Here is a 19,126-nt window from a genome sequence, read left to right as displayed (position 1 = left end):
ACCTTTGCCACTGGTAGCTATCGTAGCAACCATGTCCGATGTATCCTTCAAATTTGCACAGCGTTGGCAAAGAAAACGAGTGAGTCTTTCCGGTTGGGTTAGTAATTGGCGTGGTCGTCGTGTGCACGGCTTCACCATTAAGAGATGGTATTATCTCGCATGATCGCCCCTTTGCCAAAACGATCGTTTTCAATGTTTAAGTTCACGGTTTACGGTTTGGACAGTCACCGTAGTGCTGATGATCCTCACAACGATCGTGTCGACTTTCTGGTGCGGGAACGAGCGAATGCGATGAACCGTGATTGTTGTGCTTGTTGGTGAAATTATACTCGATACCTCAATTATTGCGCTTAATAGAGTGAACTCGGGTTTGTTATAAGCCGCCGTCATAATTTTGGCAAAATATTTCCCTTTCGCGCGTATTTCCTCGAAAAAACGAGCGAAACTCAAATGTCGGCATTTGCGCAATGGATTAAACGTTATCCTGTCGCTCGGGGCATGATCACGTACAGTTTGCTATGGCCAACGGGATGTTTTATTCAGCAAAAGCTGTCTGGTAAAAAGTTAAGTAAGTGATCGTATTGATTAGTGAAAACGGACGATCCCTAATTCTTGAATTTGTCCGTCAAATGTCCCAGGTGAAATCGATTGGAAAAAGTGTTGGCGATTCTTCTTTTACGGTGGTTTCATTGTTGCACCGTCGCTGTACTGTTGGATACGGGTGGCTTCCATCATGTGGCCAAGGCAGAATCTAAAATCAGCCATTGCCAAGGTCAGTAGCTTTCCTCGCAGTGGTGCTCGCGAACACTGTCGATCATCGTGCGATCTTGCGTTGTGTGAATTCCGTTCCATTCCCTGTTATCTGACTATCCACTCTTATCTTATAGGCGTTAACGGAGCAAATAAGCTACACACCAATGGCGATGACGGCGTTCTACTTCAGCATGAGCCTTCTGGAGGCAAAATCGGTCGAAGAATCACTGAACGAAGTGCGAGTGAAGCTGTTTCCAACGTACAAGGTTAGTTAGCTGCATTTATCACGGTTATACAGTATTTCAAATAAGTCTATCTTGTACCACCTCGTAGGTTGCATTGTGTATCTGGCCATTCGTACAAACATTCAACTTTTCCGTGGTGCCGGAGAAAAATCGCGTGCCCTTCGTCAGTATGTGCAGTCTACTGTGGACCATATTTTTAGCATACATGAAGCAAAAAGAACAAAAAGAGCTCGAGGGTGGAATATTTGTAAAATAAATTTTAAGTACGTTATTCATAGCGATATACATAGAAATATTTTGATAGCAAAGTATATATTACAAAGCATAGTAGTATATTTCAGAGTAGAGCTATTTGAAATGTAGAGTTCTGCGGAAAGATCTATGAGAATTTATTAATTGTTAGCGTCTTTCAATTTGTTAGCGGTAGTGTAACAATGTCCCACCACAACTTTTACATATTATGATACAATAAAATTCAAGAAGAATGACAGTAAGCATGAAGGAATAACCCCACGGGCAAAAGCTTCGTTAAGCATGGTTGCTTTGAGGCTGCTTAGTGTTGTTAAGCAGCCTTAAAGCAACCATCCTACCACACACGCATTTTGCGTATGTGTTAGTGCGATGCTTGTGTCATGCACATGTGTGTGTGTATGTTTTATGCATAGCACAGTGGGATTTCTCAATGCATCAAAAAGGACACGAAATAAAATTTAATTTTATAATTTATTGAAGTCATTCATGTTATAATGTACTTACTCCCGTATATGTCTTTTTAATTGTCACGTGTACGAATGCATTTTGATACTGCTGGAGCAATATATATAATGAATGAATTTATTCCTCCCAAATTGCTGTATTTGTCATGCCCCTCAGATGATCTTGCACCATCGAAATTAGTACTATCATCTGAATCTTCAACACAATCCTGTACTCTAAACTGCACTTCTTCTACACTAATACTGCTACTGAATTCCGCATTCCCTCCAGCTATGTTAGTATTATTAGATATTAATTTACTTACATGAACATCACCGTCACTACATGCTACCATACCGTAATCTATATTTCCACCACCAACGTTAATTGTATTAGATGCAGCAGTATCTAAAAATAAAAAGCATAACAGAATCATAAGGATTACATTCACCCTTAATGAAACTGTACTTACCGAAGTGTCTAAGAGGCCAAGGGAAATTTTCAGCACCTCCGTCCTCATACAACGTAGGCCCCAAAATTCGCCACTCTTCTTCAATAGCTTGATCCAATTCCCTTTCAAGTTGATCATTTCGTTCGGAAAATTGATGATCGTTTGAATTGAAAGCCATTTTAATTAATTTAATGGTCACAAATAAAAATCTGTTTGGTTCGATCGAAATCAAAACAACAAATGAAAGCCACAACATCGGGCTGTCAAGATGATTTTGTACACACACAAACACAAAGCAATCGAAGAGCTGCGTGTACATACAGCATGCAGAATGAGATAACTATATTTGAAGCATGGAAAAAACAAAGAAGGCTATACTTTGGCACCGCGTACGTCACGAAGTATAGGCCAACCAGGGTTGGAAGTGAGTGAAACGCAGGGAACTTTCGTTAAATTTGCCCGCGGGGAATATTTGTGATTTTACGAGCGGTAAACTATTAACTGCATGAGATATCCGTGTGATGGGTGTGCATTTACTGCCATCTATGTGTGACATTAAAAAACTAGCGCAATCCATTGAACTCTCAAGGGTTAACATCGTGACGTGACCGTACCGGAAGTGTAGTTGTTGCTGTCAGCGCTCGTTTTGACAGTGCGCAAGCTGTCAGTGTTTCTGTTCCCTACACTCTCTCTTTCCGGCATCTATACGATCCGTGCGTGAACACACTTTTTGGAGTGTTCAATAATTTTGATTTCGTCGCGTTTCTGAACCTTCCAAAATGCCGCCGAAGTTTGATCCGAACGAGATTAAGCACGGTACGTGTTGTGAAGTATTATTCAATGGGGTATATCGACCGCAAGGCAGGATTTTAAAGAACTCTTCTGGAGGCATTGTGTATACCCGTGTGCGGTGAAATACCACGTATCAGCAGCTTCTATTTGTGAAAATTGTTGTATATTCCCGATTGTGAACTGAAGCGAGCTCGTCTAGTGAAACAATTTACGTTCCGCAAGCACGCTGTTAATTGTGTCTCTTTCTGTTTCTACGTCTGTTTACAGTCTACCTCCGATGCGTTGGTGGAGAAGTAGGTGCTACTTCGTCCCTCGCCCCCAAGATTGGTCCGCTGGGTCTGGTAAGTAGATGTGATGGGTCTTGCATGCATATCAATAGCTGCTATGGTACTAACATTGATGTTAATTATGTTTAAATATTTGCAGTCTCCGAAGAAGATTGGTGACGATATTGCCAAGGCAACCGGCGACTGGAAGGGTCTGAAGATCACCGTTTGTCTGACGATTCAGAATCGACAGGCTGCAATTTCGGTTGTACCATCGGCTGCATCTCTCATTGTAAAAGCCCTGAAGGAACCGCCACGAGACCGCAAGAAGGTGAAGAACAGTAAGTATCCCTTGGTAGTGTACAAACATATTGCACAGGCATATTGAGAGATCGGTATTAATGCGGATGTGGTTGTTTGTTTATCTTTTGCGCAACAGTTAAACACAATGGTAACATCACCTTCGACGAAGTGATCAGCATCGCTCGCGTCATGAGACCCCGATCGATGGCCCGGGAGCTGTCCGGAACGTGCAAGGAAGTGCTAGGAACGGCACAGAGCGTTGGCTGCACCATCGATGGACGTTCTCCGCACGACGTGATCGATGACATCACGAGCGGTGCTATTGAGGTCCCTTCGGAGTAAGCCTGCCCTGTGCGTCGTCGTTAAATACGCGCATCGTGTCTACAGTCGCGACACACGATGGTTCATCTTTCGGCGAACGTGTTAAATAAAACATTAATATGTAACAACAAACAAACAGAGTGGCAAATTTTCGAGCTACGATTCCGATTTATTAGAGCAATTTATGATGCTACTCGGCTTCAGCACACCAAGCGATAGGAGATGTAGCGACCGGCAGTTTCCGATGGGCGAATAATTTTTACGACCTGGCCACGCTTTAGTCCGAAATATCGTGCAACCGGATCGCCCGCCTGTATCCTCATCAGCATGTTTTCCTTCAGCTTGTAACGAGCCAGCAGCTCCTGTTTCTCTTCTGGTGTCATCACGACGTGTTCCGGGACTAGCTCGTGCTCGGTTATGTTGATCAGCAGCTCGGACTCGAGGAACTGCTCGAGAATGTATTTCGGTGCCATATCGACGAGCGATTGCTTTGCCGACGGAGTCATACCGGCTTGCACAACGACAATAGCACGGTGAATGTTTTCCTCCTGCATTCGGGTACAGTACGTTTTGATTGTCTTGATGCCAATCTTGGGTTCGTCCGGGAAAAACACAAACATTTGATCGGTTGGATCATCGTTATGCGCTACCAATACGATAAGGTCGGACCGTGCAGGTCGTTTTTCGCTGCAAATAACATAAGACAACGTAAGCGATGGTACGGTAAAGTAAACACATATAACATACAACGCGGCATTGTGCTACCAACCTGGGTTTGTCTCCGAATTGTTCCTTGAATTGCTCTAGCGTTTGATCCAGTTCATCCTGCGTCACCAAGTAGCCTCGATCGTGGCTTAGTTGCATTACCGTTTTACGAATGCGCCACAATTTGTACGTTTCAGCATCGTCATCCATCGTTTTTCGATAGTTTGGTAGTTGTTCCTTGCTCTACAACACAATGCTCAACAACGCCGCACGCGCCCTTAGCGGCCTAAACAAAACTCCCTGTCGAAATATGAGCGAGCAAGAGGCTGTGCCATCTCACGAAAACTGACAGCTTAACAAAATCAATCGACCGATTGACAGATGAGGGACGAATAACTTCAACTGTGGTAATTGTTTCGTCTCGGACGCCAGTCTGTCATTATTTCGTTTTCCGTGGAACTTTGTTTACGCAAAGCATCAACAAAGGTTTTGCGTTTGGCAAGTTGTCTCCGATATTCTCCCTCCCGAATAGTGGGTTGCTGTGTAGTGTAGCTACTTCCGAATCGGAAATACTTCTAAAAATGGTCAGCACGCAGTCCCTATCACTGCGATGGAACGATTATTCATCATACATTGCAGGTGCATTCGAATCGCTTCGGTATGAAGAGGATCTTGTAGATGTAACGCTTTGTTGCGAGGGTCGCAAAATACGCGCCCACAAAATGCTGTTATCGGCTTGCAGCAACTACTTTAAGGACGTTTTTAAAGAAAATCCAAGCCAACATCCCATTATCATCTTTAATAACGTCAAGTTTACGGATCTGCACTTATTGATAGAATTCATGTACAAGGGAGAGGTGAATGTGCTGCAGGAATCCTTGCCATCCTTTCTCCAAACGGCAAATATACTGTCGATTCGTGGTCTATCTGAACCATTTTCCGATCAGCAGAATCTACCCACAATTGTGCAGGATCTACCAAGGTCTATGCTGGCACAGAAAATACTTCAAACGCAATCGCAAAACATGAACAGTGCAACGATCACAACGGATGAAGTTTACTATGCGCTAACGACACCAGAATCGACCTTCTCGCCACAGATAAAGACAGAACTACAGCCTACCATGTCGCAACAGTTTATCGGGAAAGTGGTGCTAAAACCAACCAACGAGCTCACCGTTCCGAACGATCTTGGTGACTCGATTATCCCCCAGATGCAGCCACAACAACAGCAAAACAACTCGATTACAAATCTACCACATCAATCAACTGCCGCCTCCCAAGCTCCAAAGAAACGTGGAAAACAACGGCGTTGGCAAACAAATGGATCGAAGCCAGCTATGACATCTATGGATGACCAAATCATTGCGCAGAGTTCAACTTCCAAACCAGATGAAAGCAAGCAATCACTTCAAGAGCTGGTTAATTGCGTATTACCCACGTCACGACCGTTAAGAATAGCGCACATACTCCAGCAAAACGATGCAACTAACAAAGAAGCGGTAACGACGAAAACGACATCACCGACGGTTCCAGAGACACCAACCAACGGTTCGGAAATGTACAACGCGACGACGGCGCAAAGTGAAGACATATCCGAGTTCATCAACGTTGGCGAAAGTTTGGGTACGACCTGCGGCGATAGTAGTGCATACACGCAACCAGCAGACTTCAAAATAGTGTGTGAAAACATTACAAATCAGTCGCAATCGGAGGAACCCATGGAACAACAGAGCGGCTTCGAAATGCATATCGTCGATATGGGTGTGGATAACGCGTTTATGGACGAAGACAAGGCTGTGGTCTTGCATACGGCCATGGACGATACTGGAAAAACACAGATGAAACTGTACAAGTGTAACTCGTGTGACAAAAGCTTCGTCACTTGGAAATCACTCGCCATGCATAGACACATTCATAGTGGCCGCACCAAATGTAACATCTGCGGCGCGGTCCTGTCGCGCACTGCCAATTTGAAGAGGCACATGAAGCTAAAGCATGAACCATAAACGCAACGGCGAATATCCATTAACCGCTAGTACATAAGACGCTGGCATCTTTCAGATATATATATTTATCTGAAACCTGCATGCCAACATAGTTACTAGTTCCGTATTCATAGATTGTCCCATTGTTGAATCTATTTGCATTTAAACATAAAACTTTGTTTTTTTACTACTAACTCCATGTTGTCACCTATTGGGAAAGCCCCATAGCAAATTAATTACATGGCGTAGTTTTGTTTATGCGAAAAAAGTACAAAAACGACGTTTGAATCTACTTGCTGTTGTACATATTCGTTACTTTAAACATAAGCGAGATATAATAAACTGAATTTAGATGTGGAACAATTGAATGTATGTTAATAACTTTGTTTGTTTGAATTGTTTCATTCACGTTGGACGTTGTTTAGCGAGTTTTATTTTTTTTCAGAAGATTTAAAAGAAGTATACTGAACTACGTAACTACAAACTATGTACATTGATAATCTAGATTGATGTTCGACAAACAAGGTGTAATCAAGAGTAATTCCTTACCTACTTACTTGTGAGGCACTGCAACCTTGGTCTTACCCTGCAACAGGCGCAGTCCTCCAAACCACCCACTGTGAGCGCCGTGGGCGTATCCAGTTTTCCGATCTTTGTGGCGTATGCATCAACATTGCACCGACTCCTCTATTATCTTACTTTGACATAGTTAACAGGAGCAGGAAGGACATGGGACACCGGACGACCTTGCCCGTAAAGTCCTTTTAGGTCGTCCACATGGATTTGAGTTGGAATAATGGCGTTAAAGCGTCCGCCAGCGCGCAAGACCGAGAGTGAGAGGTTTAGAGGACTTCTGCAGCAGGCACAAAACCGACAGGCACCTGATAAGTAAGTCATACATATATCAGTTTTTGCTTTAGAGATCGCAACTTTCGGTAATAAGTCGTTGAAAAAAAAACAGGTACGATATTGTTGTATGCATTTATTTTAATCATTTATTTATTCCTGTTTGTTTGACTTATTTGGCTGTATAGGTGTTCGCCGTGCAGTCTTCTCTGTTTCGTAACACGCGCCAGAACACACAAGCTTTTGAATATTTTCTATTATGCAGCCACGATACATATTCTACTAGTTTTCCATAAGTTTCCTAATTTGTTAATTCAAGTATGTTTTACCAGTCCTGAGATTTTCTTACACTCTCAACATTTAAGCCACAAACTTCTTCCCGCATCTATCGTCTAGCTTTTTAGTTGTTGACCGCTGCTCTGTATTGGCGTATTTTACGGTTTGTTGGGTTGTCTTTCTGTCTGGTTGGGAACAGGGAAGAGACCTCATAGTTGCGGTTTGACTTTCGCACACTTTCGCTGTACCACAAAAACACACGGCGCGGCCTTATCATTATGTTCTACGTTAGGATCAAATTTCTTAGCCTTAGTTAAGCCAAGTTCAAGCTTTTACTGATGTATTTATCGTTATCATATTATCATTATATTACTGCGTGATTATTACCATCATTGCTATTTGTTAGTTAGTTACTTTTTTAGACCACGTTGTTGTGGAAAGCAGGAAACGATATTCACCATCATCACACACACCACCCTTTGCAGAACTCGGTTTACGCCGAATTCTGGCGAAACGCGCTACGCAGCAGCAGCAAACGATGCATTAAAATTAGAGTTAGAAGCAAAACTTTTCGCAAGTATTGCGATGTGTGTGTGTATAGAATGTTGCTTTAGTCTTTCTTGATTGCAGCCGCGTTTGCAAATGTTTGTAATCTATTACACCGCCACTGCTTTCTGCTTTCGTATTAACAAGTTTAAATAACTTTGCCTGCGGTTTGTGTTAACTGATAAGCCAATTCTTCTATTGTCTATCTATACTAGTTGCGTCTTTGCGTAATACTGATAAAAAACATGTTTAGTATACAATGTTGTTGCTTAAACAATACATTTTGCACGAAAAAAAGGAATATAAAAGGTCGTGGTTTGAATTATTTCTTTATCATAGACTTTTGCAAATGGCTCTGGTTTGAAAACCGTTGCCTCATTTTATAGCCTTTCTTATGCTTGTTTTAAATGAATTAATAATTTTAAGCTAATCGAATGACACTGCATATGTTTTCGCGTAAAGGGTTTTGCTTATAATGATTCTTTGCCGGGAGCCTTATGCTTATATGCTATAATTGTTTTCTCTTTTTGTTTGACTACGGAACGGATTTAGTTTTTAATAAGATTTGTTACAAATGCTTCTATATCACTAGGAGGTAGATACAAAATCATAATATTAATTTCACACCAGTGAAACGCATACACTAAAAACAATAGAAAACTACAAACCAATACCAAGTACAAAGGGCCAACGAAAAAAATATCAAAAAACAGCACCCTGCATACATTTAACGTTCATTACTAATTTTATAACAAAATCTCACTGCATTAATCTCTCTGAATCCTTGTCTTTCCATTCATTCCCGTGCTCAAATATCATCTCGCTCTTTCCTTTTATACAAAATCATTCAAAGCCGTCCTATACACAATATTGTTTTACTGGGATTGTTTTCTTTGTGGCACGTAAACATAAATGCGATATATTTGGGATTAATCGTCTAACTTGCGTACCTCTTATCGGTTCGCTAAACATATGTATGTGTTAGTTTTGTTTTGTCTGTGTCTAACTGTCCTAACTGATGTCTTCCCGTTTTTATTACACTTTCCTATTGGGACTTTTAAAGGATGTGATTAATTTGAAGTGTGGATTAATGTAGGCAACTGGCACATTTCAGTTGCAACACAACCAGCCGACTGCTTCTTGTTGCGCTATTATTTGCGCCTTATTGTTTATTTGGTTTTTTGGCAATCCTGTTTCGGTTCACTAGTTGCTATTCAACTGTTCGCTCTTTCTATTATTATTTCCTATCGAATTGGCATATATATATATATTGTTTCATTCACTCGATTCACAAAGATTCGCGAATGGTGGTAGAATAATTATCTATTTCTTTGTATCTGTAGTTTGGGAAAATTGTAGCTTCTTCATTAAACAAGCTATAAAGCCCGTGCATTAAAATTTTTATACACATTTTAACCAATCGGCAATCAAGAACGGGTCTTACCAACGGCGATCGGACACTGGGGAACATTGCTTAAACTGTGGCGTTTTATGCAATAAGTTGAGATCGATTCCGAAAAGAGTTCAATTTGTGCGTATAAATCATTGTGTGACAAAATTCGGACGAAAAGTAATGGTTTATACCATAAAGATAGCCTTTCGGTGTCGGCGTGCATGGACCTATGCAACCCGATAGTGAGCTAATGAAATGCAGAGCATGACCAGAAGAAGACATAGTCAGAAACCCAGATGAAATAAAAAGAGAGCATACAACGAGAGAGAAACAGGAAACATAATGGAGCCAAAAGCTCAAAGCCACTATACAAATAAACAACGTACATAATGTGAAAAACTGACAAAGTAAAAGCATACGTTTTGTGTGGAACAAAACGATTTTGGAAGAAAAGCTAACATTTACATAACAAAATAAACCAACACGAAAGCACAATAAGCACAAGATTACAAAACATAAAGAACAATATACGAGGAGCTGTAGAAGAGCAAAGCAAAAAAAAAAGATAATCATTTAACATTATAATACTGCTATAATCATTGTCTCATTGTCTAGTCTTATCGCCTACTAACATCGGGAACTAGTTAGGTAATATGTGGGGCAGGAAGATTGGTTTACACACGAAATCTACTTTAAATCCAACACAACGGTACGGTGGATCGACCTTGCTCACATTGCAAAATGGAAATTATGGTATTACTAAAGAATGCTAACGCAAAACGAAGCGCAAGATGCAACAAAAGATGCATCGTAATTCATTACCCTAGCTAATAGAATATTAATCACTTGATATTGAAAGTTGCCGAAAACGAACCAAAATGATGATGGCGCATTTGTTTGCGTGGTGTCAACGCACGCTCGGTATTTGTTTGTTTCGTTTTAGACAAACTGAAAGCGTTGTCGAACTTGCCGAACCAGCTTTTTCTTGCCCTTGTAGGCTATTGTAATGTTTTCGATTAGCCGCGAAAAATGGGCCGGTCCATCGCGCGCTAGCATAAATGTGTCGCGCGCTTTGCTGAGGAAGTCAATGAAATCACTATAATGGCGCGGTGAGATGTGGGATAATCTGTGGAAAAGAAAAAGAATGTATGCATTAATGACGCCACCCATTTCTAATTTCGTTTCCCACAAGTACCTTGAATGCGTAGTATTGACATATGCCGAAACGGCTGCTTCCAGTAACTGATTTAACGGCTCACGATCATAGCTTAACTTGATGCATTGTCTCAAATTATTACCTGCAGATTGAAGATCGATAATATTTTATCTTCCCCTTGTTGAACAAATCGAAAATCCGCTTTGATTCCATTCTTACCTCTAGCTCCGTGTGCGCCAAAATTGTGCAACCCAGGTGTGGGAACGCTACAGCGTCTCAGTATATCCGATAGCACTGTTGCACATTGCACGTTCTTTATCACTAGCGGTATCATCTTCGATAGTTCTGTCTTGCCAAGCGAATGAGATAATGCGCACGCCCAGTGTATATCGTTGATAGCGGGATGCGTGTCTTGATTATATGCTAGTTGAACGTTTTTCATGGCTAGCATAGCCAAATTGTATGCGCGTGCTGGATATCCCCGGTGTTCCATATATCTGTATCCACAAACGAGCAAGCGAATGAAATTGTTATGAATAAAAGTTGTGAAATGAAAATGATCGGTAGCTGATCGTTACATACCGTGCAATAGTGAACAGTTGACTAGAGGTCATGATGTGAGTCGCTGCATCTATTACTATATGATATGCTGTTTCGAAGGCTATTGCGTCGTTCTCGCATAACGTTAGCGCATTGAGGGCACAGTTCGGTGGATCTTTTGTGGCACACTGTAGTGCCAACGTACGGGCACAGTTAGACAAATCGTCCTGCTGGCGGAAGCTAAGATTCAGTCTCATGATCGTCGAATGTGACATGATAGTTGTTGCAACTGGCCCCGTTGCTTCCGTTGGCGTAAATAGGTGAAACCTAGTTTGCAGAACAAAACGAGAAAAAGGGAAAAGCGTAATTTTAAAACATATACAAAACGAAACGAGCCGGACAAGTCTTTGCGATTGCTTACCAATTTTGCATGATGGACATTAGCGCGTCAATGCCGACATGCGACGCACAGGTTACCAACCACCGAACCATTTCACGGCGGCGCCAATTTAGGCACGTGAGTGTCATGCGCATTACCTGAAGGCCCAATTCAAATGCCACACCGAGCAGAGTTTGACTGCGTGGACCGTTTTCTGGTGTAGCAAAGCGGAACGCATCTTGAGCGAGCTAAATAAAAGACAAAAAAAAACGAGTTCACAGAGGCCATTCCATTCACGCATTGAAATTAAGACTGCTTACTTTAAACAGATGGGACGAACTGTGTATGTTTCGTCGGGCATTCTGTAGCACAGCAGATAGACGCTTCGTATCACCCTTAGCCGCACTCAGCATCGTTGAACTGAGCGAACACTGTTGCGTCTCCAAGTGTCCCAGGGTCCACCAACGCGGATACGGTGAATGCATAAAGTTGTTATGCTGTAGCTCTATACCGTTCACAGAAGCACCTTCGTTGATATTCTCCAGTATTGGGAAGCGCATTGCGCGCAGTCCTATCTCGAACGCCAATTCTGAATGTTGATTCAGCAACGAGGCAAACAGAAAGCGGGCCAACGTGTGCATCGGCACCGACTCGGGATGTATCATCTCGCCCAAACCACTCGTGGGACCACCATCTAGCAGTTGTACGCTAAGTTTTCGCAGTATGCCTACTAACACTGAATCCAGATCGATGCTTCGTAGGCGCTGTATCAGCTGATCCTGCTGCTTACAGATCACATGCTGCGCATACAGTCCGTGTGGCATAATACGTTGCTTACTTAACGCCAAAATGGCCGCTTCAAATGCGAGTGTTAAATATGTCTCGTGTCTGTCGGCTGAATCCGCTATAGGAAGGTGCCGATACTTCGGAGCGATGATGTTAACATCCTCCGGTGCAGCAGTTCCAGCACCATTGCCACCGGGACCACCGGCTACACCACCGTTACCGGCATCATACGCCATGCGGCTCATTTCATTCATCTGGACAGTACCCGCCTCCGGTATTAGAGATGCCTCCGTCAGACAATCGAAAATGCACGCAATGGCGTCAAGCGGAAACTCTACCTCACATCCCACGCTGCAATCGATGCATTTCGAAAGACAGTTTGGCTTACGGTTCACTTTTATCGGCTCCAGTAAAGCAGATGATGTTATCGTGGAACTTGAAGATCCGCCCGAAGCACTTGATCGGCTCGGACCAGCCGGTGAAGCATTAACAGAGCTGTTGGTACAGCTACTATGACTTCCTGAACCGGTACCACCTGCTCCACCAGCAGCGGGTATGGCATTTTTATGCTTTCCAAGCGCCATAGGACAATCGTCCTTATGTTGATGATGCTGAACGGACATCATATCGCAATCGGTACCACTGAACGAACCCATGATTGATCGATCAAAGGATTTCGTCATCGAACTTGAAGCCATCGGTTGTGCATGATGACCGTGTCCGGATGAAACAGACGACGAAGAGGAAGGTCCGGGCATACCATACATTGCATTGTTATATATAGCGGATTGTGGTCCACTGGCATGCATTGCACATCCGCCACACGTCGATGACATTCCCGTAGACGGAACGTAGGATGGTCCAGGTAATGGGGGTTGCGGTTTATGTTGGGAATGATGCTGAGCCATTGCCAAAGAGCAACACATGGGCTTCACGCAGCATGACACCGATGTACTCATAGACGGTAGTCCAACATTGGCATCCTGCGGTGGATGACATGGTGGTGGTGCTTTGGAGTGGCTTTGGGTCGGTGGTGGTGGTGGTGGTGGCAATGTATCCTCCTTGTGAATTGGACAATTGCACTTTGCTTGAAATGATGAAGACGAAGCAGCGGAGGAAGACTTCGATGTTGAAGCAGATGTCGAAGCAGATGTCGAAGCAGAGGTTACAATTGAACCAGCAGCATTGGAGCTACCGGATATGGTGTGTGAGGAGACCGTCGTCACTGTTACCGATGACTGTGTGCTCGTGGCGGACATCGATGAATCTGAAGGCACGACTGCGCCGTGCGCTCGAGATGTCGATGGGCCCGGTACTGGACATGCAGGAGGAGGAGGATGACGAATCCCCACAGGAACGATCATTCCTGCTCCCGTAGATGCGTGGTGCTGGTTTTGAAGTTGTTGCTGCTGGTGATGATGATGATGATGGTGTTGCTGATGATGATGGTTGTGATGGTGGTGTTGATGGTTTGGTGGAACATTTGGGAACTTCATGTACCGAAAATCGCGACTGCAGTGAGGTTGTTGGGCCTGTTGCGAAGAGCTTGTAGAGCAATGCGGTATTTTACGATATAGGTCATGTGGAGCTGGCTGAATTATACCAGGACCATTCGGACCAGTGGCAATGAAATGATTGCATTTCGCCGAGCTGCATATCATCCCACTTGAGTTACGATGCATTCGTTGCTGCTGGGAAACCGCACTCGATGCCGAAGACATTGGCGGTGCTGGAGGAGCCGGAGGATGATGGCTGTGATGGGTATTGTTGACACTGGCGTGCGAGGGACCAGCCATCGGTGGACCATTATGCTTCAGTGAAGATCCACCAGAACCCACCGATTCGTAGTAACATTTAATTTGAATGCACTTGGAACAATCCTTTTTCATTGCCGGCACTGGGGGCGCATGGGATGCATGTAGATCTGGCGGCATCATTGGCGCAGGCGGTGGAAGCGGAAAGTGGGGTGTTGAGCTTTGTGACTGATGACGGTGTGACTGGCACTGGCATCCAGCCTTTATTCCAGAGGATGTGGATGCCTGTGGTTGGTGTTGCTGTTGCAACAAATGCTGATGCTGATGATGATGCTGACTTGGATGTTGCTGGTGCTGTTGATGTTGCTGCATAATTTGCTGCTGCTGAATTGAAGCGGATGAAGATGATGGTAACGGTGGCGGAGGCGGAGGTAACAGGGAATGGTGCATATGTTTCGTGGCGCTGGACTCTTTTCTGCACGATGACGACTCTGCTGGTGTAACCTTCGAAGGCCCACAATTACAGCGAGGCCCTGCCGCGTTTGAAGAACCTGCACCGGAATTGGAAGGTCCCGGAACGGGCTGTTCCACATTGCTTGCTTGAGTGGGAGGTAACTTTGGTTTGTGACGAAGCCATAGTGCTTGCGCTTCGCGCTGAATTTCACGCATCGTTCGTACAACGCTGACCGACAGTCTGAGTGCGGCTTCCATGTGACCATGCGAACGCAACGAATCGATTCTAGCTGCCGTCATAGAAATCTTCTCGTGCCATAACGGCTGACCGTTTGCATTGAAGTTAGACTTTACGCTCGGGTGGTTCGCTACCGGGGCCTTACTAGAACCGGCAATTTGCACCGAATTGCGACTGGAAAGCTTATAACTGTCGGACTCTAGGATGCGTTTCAGGTGTTCATTTTCCCACGACATGTTCACTGCATCGAGCGCTTTATGGAAAATGGTACGAGGTGTTTTGTTTCCATTTTTGCTCACCCACGAACCATTGTTTAGCTTGAGACGCTTACATGGACGTCCGCTACCAGCCGCGTTTCCATCACCAACATTTACCGGCTTAACGCGCGCTTCCACGGATGCATTGCCGTTCAAACCCGAACCACCGGCCACCGCTGATCCGTCGTCCGTGCTAATGCGCCTTGAGCTGGGTCCAGCTTCCGGGTCCAGATCCATTTCATCCACATCATCCTTTGCTGTTGATTCCTTTGCTTTCTTAACCGCATGGGAAGAAGAAATCGTGCTGGGTCCCGCTTCATAATCGTCTTCGGTTGCTTTTTTGCACACGGGTTTGTTTTTGTCTTGTTCTTCACATTCATCGCAATCATCGTGTGCCAGACGGGTAGCATCGTTATTTAAAGCTGAGTTGGAAGACATTCCAGAAGGGGGATTCGTTTCTACCTCTAAAGGATCGATACGGCGATGATTCAATCCCGATGGTCCGGGTTTCTCAAAGTCCAGCTCTACCTCTTTCTGGTGATCATCAACCATCGACGAATTGGAGGAGGAAGAGGATGAGGACGAGGACGAGAAAGAAGTTCCGGCAATCGTTTCGATTGCTTCATCGCTCGACCGCAGCTTCAATGTACCAACGGTAGACGTTCCACTCGTTACCGCCATATCGATATCCTTCGATAGCTCAATGCAATCCTGATTGGCATCTTCGTTCACATCGAAATTACGCGCACCGACACTGGTCGCTATTGATACACTGCTACCACCAGCCGCTGCGACACAGTCGAAGAATTTCTTCGGCTTGATATCGTCCAAAAATACTGGCCGATTGCATTCGCATTTATCCTCCCCACAGATGCACGGACTCTGGAAGAAACCCACATTTCCTGTTCCAGATTTGGAGCTACCACCAGCACCACCACTACTGACGGTTCCAGTTACTCTACCGACGACGCCACTGGACGACGAAGTACCGATACCAGCCCCATCAACATCCATCGATTCTCGTGAGCTATCGTCATTTTCTGGCATCATTTCTGGCAACCGATGTTCTTCTTCCTGAACATTCATCAGGTTGAGGTTCATGAAATCGCGTACCTCTCTATCTTCGTCCCGATGCTCCCTACTCGGACCCGGCTCCGCTCCATCGGCAAAGTTAATGTCCTGTAGAATATTATGCACTTGATCGACTACATCTTCCTCCATACCGTTTTCGTCTTCTCTGCGCCTATCCGCTTCGTCATCCTCATGATGGTGGTCGTCTTCGTCATCATGATCATTGATTGCCCCGCCATTCTCATTGCCGTCTTCCTCTTCGTCCTGCCCATTGTTACCAGCACCCTCATCCTCGTTCGCATCATCCATCTCATCATCGGAATCGGAATCCGTCTCGGAGCTATCGTACTGGTCGTTGTGATGATTATTGCCACCTCGGTTCGCATTATCTCCATTGCGATGCTTCATGGCACCGTAGCGATGATTGTAGTGATTGCGATTCGGATTGTCGTGACCACCTCCACCGTTAGGTTGATTATTGTGCTGCTGTTGGTGCTGGTGTGGCTGATGGTGGTGATTGTAGTACATCATATTGCGTAGATTATTCTCGCGAAAGAATCTGTTTCGATCGCGCTCCCTTTCTCGATTCGATCTATCGCGTACGCTCTCACGGCTGGATGAGGGAGACGTCCGCAAGTCCGGGTCCTCTTGTGGGCACACATCACTTTTGGACCACTTCTCTAGCAGCGATTTCCAGTGCATTCGTTCTCCGTGTGATGATTTCGGGTTCAACACTATGCACACCCACAAGGCACCGAGTTGATCCCACAGTTGGCGACATTTTTCCGTCATTGGTGTGCCATGGTTTTTCCACAACACCAGTCGTGGATCGCTTAGGAACTGCTCCGTAATCAGTGTCAGCATACGGGCACCATTCGAGTCTTGCGCACGTAACATTTCTCGTACCTTGCCGAACAATGAATTCAAATGCTTGCTGCTGTAGTAGTAGCTACCCTGGCCAAGATACGTCTTGACCGCTTCGCAAACCTGCGTTTCATCCAGATGCCACGAATGGTCATCATCCTTGGAAGCACCGGCGGTAGGGTCTGGTGCACCACAGATGGAATTGATTTCCGAGCGTTGCTGCAAAATCTCGTCCGCCAACCGCTGTGCCGTCGGCAACACCTCCGTGTGATGTTCGGCGATCAGGTATTGGATGAACTTTTGTAACTGTTGCCGGTTCATCTGGAGCAGCGTCTCGGAAATAGGAACTCGTAGTTTCACCGAATCAGCGTTTCGTATTCGGTACAGGGCTAAGGCGACCACGTGATGGCACCAAAATATATCCTTTGTATCGCAGCTGCATGTCACGGATGTTATTTTGCATCTGTAATAGATAATGGAAATTTTAATCTAAACTCAATGAATGATTTGTGTGCGCTAACATCGCTCATAATACCTACCGATCGAAACTAACGGATACTTTGAATTTCTTATTTTCTTCCATTCCTGTCCCATTGGAAGCTCCCTGTCCACCGATCGTGATGTTATTAAATGCATCGCGATGATCCATATTGGCACCGTTGAAAGGCTGCTGCCCATTTGGAGGCAGTTGCTGAGCGGCAGCCATACCGATTGGCGGTTGTGCTACCACCACCATATGTGCGCCACCCGGGGGCGGTGGCACGCCAGCAGCCGCGGCCGCGGCTGCCGCAGCTGCTACAGCTGCAGCAGCCGCCACCTGGATACCAACACCCGGTCCCGGCCCACCACCCCCCGCTGCACCACCCTGTGGTTGCACTTGATGCACCATAGCCGGTGCCGGCGGTGGTGGGGACAGTGGCGGAGCATGATGGTTTGGGTGTGGATGGTGCTGTTGCTGCTGGTGGTGATGGTGGGCAGGATGATGCTGATGTGCATGATGATGATGCGGCTGCTGATGATGATTATGATGATGGTAATTGTTGTATATATTCTGGTTTGCCGGTGGCAGTGGATAGCCTAGCTCATTATTGCGGCTTCCGGAAGACGAGCCGGCTACGTTGTGTCCGCTGATGTGACGTTCGATTTGGTTCGGTGGGTGTGACCACACGATTCCGCTTAGATGGAAGCCCACCTGAAGGACGTTCTCCACACAGCCCGTTTCAACCAACTTCAATCCGGTACAGAAGCTAAGGCTTTGCGATTCCACCGAGTTAATGGAAGAAACCCTACAGAGAAAAGCAATTAGTTGATCGTCACCCTATGTTCATTTGCAACAATCTCACCTTGACAGGGAACTGTACATGCAGATGTCCTTTTCATTGCGTGGAAAGGACCAAAACACAATGCGCCTTTGAACCGGTTCCGGGATCCGGTCGTACCGTTCCTCGATCTTCTGGAATGGTTCATTCTGGGCGACGATTCGGGCAGTAATGTCCAGTAGCGAGTATGGTTGGTGATAGGGTCCATGAGACTTTGCCGAAGTGCTGCTACTTTTACTACAGTTGGACGCTTTGGCAGGATCTCGGCTGCAGTAAAACATTATTTAGCTCCTGTTTTGTAGCGGCACCACGACACGGAACGAAACAGCAGAGGTTTCGGGCAGGATTTTCACTGATTTTAAGTGTCGCTTCTGCACCGAATGCGTTCTACTAGAACCACACCAAAATGATGCCAATCTTCGAAATCTGCAACTTCTAGGTACTTGACCTATACAACCTCGAAGACCAACGGTCTAACGGGTACCGGGCGATCTTCATCCTGTTGGTACGTATTCTTGTTTAATCGACTCCAAGAGAGTGTTGATCTTACTTTCCCCCGTATAATTTGATCTGTTCACGGTAGAGGAAAGAAAGAAAAGGTTGATTAGTACAAATATTCCATATGATAATTAAATACATATAATCAATCAAACAGTCTTCAATGGTTCAGCTACACGGACGGATTTGGGGTAATACGTTTATTTGAATCACTCATTTCAACTTCGCCA

General features: G+C 44.9%; 5 protein-coding genes across 5 annotated transcripts; 3 read left to right on the top strand and 2 right to left on the bottom strand.

Annotated features, from left to right (window-relative positions):
- The first annotated feature begins 295 nt into the window (after positions 1-295).
- LOC128304198 (mpv17-like protein) lies at positions 296-1,478 on the top strand. The gene is made up of 4 exons (XM_053041359.1): positions 296-568; positions 639-772; positions 888-1,019; positions 1,087-1,478. Exons 1-4 carry the CDS (start codon positions 451-453, stop codon positions 1,252-1,254), a joined length of 552 nt encoding a protein of 183 aa, XP_052897319.1. The 5' UTR covers positions 296-450; the 3' UTR covers positions 1,255-1,478.
- A 1,335-nt stretch (positions 1,479-2,813) lies between these two features.
- LOC128305580 (60S ribosomal protein L12) lies at positions 2,814-3,971 on the top strand. The gene is made up of 4 exons (XM_053043094.1): positions 2,814-2,961; positions 3,205-3,278; positions 3,364-3,544; positions 3,643-3,971. The coding sequence occupies exons 1-4, from the start codon at positions 2,925-2,927 to the stop codon at positions 3,846-3,848; spliced, it is 498 nt and encodes a 165-aa protein (XP_052899054.1). The 5' UTR covers positions 2,814-2,924; the 3' UTR covers positions 3,849-3,971.
- A 3-nt stretch (positions 3,972-3,974) lies between these two features.
- On the bottom strand, positions 3,975-4,823 carry LOC128305579 (DNA-directed RNA polymerases I, II, and III subunit RPABC1). Its single transcript, XM_053043093.1, has 2 exons — positions 4,597-4,823; positions 3,975-4,514 (listed from the first exon to the last, which is right to left on the bottom strand). The coding sequence occupies exons 1-2, from the start codon at positions 4,740-4,742 to the stop codon at positions 4,028-4,030; spliced, it is 633 nt and encodes a 210-aa protein (XP_052899053.1). The 5' UTR covers positions 4,743-4,823; the 3' UTR covers positions 3,975-4,027.
- Positions 4,824-5,020: 197 nt separating this feature from the next.
- LOC128305578 (protein bric-a-brac 1-like) lies at positions 5,021-6,872 on the top strand. The gene has a single exon (XM_053043091.1). It carries the CDS (start codon positions 5,114-5,116, stop codon positions 6,539-6,541), a length of 1,428 nt encoding a protein of 475 aa, XP_052899051.1. The 5' UTR covers positions 5,021-5,113; the 3' UTR covers positions 6,542-6,872.
- A 630-nt stretch (positions 6,873-7,502) lies between these two features.
- Positions 7,503-18,679, bottom strand: LOC128303510 (uncharacterized). The gene is made up of 8 exons (XM_053040487.1): positions 18,423-18,679; positions 17,619-18,365; positions 11,977-17,542; positions 11,699-11,904; positions 11,320-11,604; positions 10,957-11,234; positions 10,777-10,879; positions 7,503-10,707 (listed from the first exon to the last, which is right to left on the bottom strand). The coding sequence occupies exons 1-8, from the start codon at positions 18,677-18,679 to the stop codon at positions 10,521-10,523; spliced, it is 7,629 nt and encodes a 2,542-aa protein (XP_052896447.1). The 3' UTR covers positions 7,503-10,520.
- Between the last annotated feature and the right edge of the window lie 447 nt (positions 18,680-19,126).

Source organism: Anopheles moucheti, chromosome 3, assembly GCF_943734755.1.
Source record: "Anopheles moucheti chromosome 3, idAnoMoucSN_F20_07, whole genome shotgun sequence".
Taxonomy (NCBI): domain Eukaryota; kingdom Metazoa; phylum Arthropoda; class Insecta; order Diptera; family Culicidae; genus Anopheles; species Anopheles moucheti.
The sequence above is the reverse complement of the archived record's forward strand: the minus strand, read 5'-3'. Positions and strand labels throughout refer to the sequence as shown.

Excerpts from the sequence above, each read along its gene's own strand:
- LOC128304198 (XM_053041359.1), top strand. The coding sequence starts at position 451 with ATGTCGGCATTTGCGCAATGGATTAAACGTTATCCTGTCGCTCGGGGC. Across the intron at positions 569-638 it reads GCTGTCTGGTAAAAAGTTAA|GTGAAATCGATTGGAAAAAG; the intron begins GTAAGTGATCGT and ends CAAATGTCCCAG. Across the intron at positions 1,020-1,086 it reads AGCTGTTTCCAACGTACAAG|GTTGCATTGTGTATCTGGCC; the intron begins GTTAGTTAGCTG and ends ACCACCTCGTAG.
- LOC128305579 (XM_053043093.1), bottom strand. The coding sequence starts at position 4,742 with ATGGATGACGATGCTGAAACGTACAAATTGTGGCGCATTCGTAAAACG. Across the intron at positions 4,515-4,596 it reads CAATTCGGAGACAAACCCAG|CGAAAAACGACCTGCACGGT; the intron begins GTTGGTAGCACA and ends TGTTATTTGCAG.
- LOC128303510 (XM_053040487.1), bottom strand. The coding sequence starts at position 18,679 with ATGTTTTACTGCAGCCGAGATCCTGCCAAAGCGTCCAACTGTAGTAAA. Across the intron at positions 11,905-11,976 it reads GTTCGTCCCATCTGTTTAAA|CTCGCTCAAGATGCGTTCCG; the intron begins GTAAGCAGTCTT and ends TCTTTTATTTAG. Across the intron at positions 11,605-11,698 it reads ATGTCCATCATGCAAAATTG|GTTTCACCTATTTACGCCAA; the intron begins GTAAGCAATCGC and ends TCTGCAAACTAG.
- LOC128305580 (XM_053043094.1), top strand. The coding sequence starts at position 2,925 with ATGCCGCCGAAGTTTGATCCGAACGAGATTAAGCACG. Across the intron at positions 2,962-3,204 it reads TCCGAACGAGATTAAGCACG|TCTACCTCCGATGCGTTGGT; the intron begins GTACGTGTTGTG and ends GTCTGTTTACAG. Across the intron at positions 3,279-3,363 it reads AGATTGGTCCGCTGGGTCTG|TCTCCGAAGAAGATTGGTGA; the intron begins GTAAGTAGATGT and ends AAATATTTGCAG.
- LOC128305578 (XM_053043091.1), top strand. The coding sequence starts at position 5,114 with ATGGTCAGCACGCAGTCCCTATCACTGCGATGGAACGATTATTCATCA.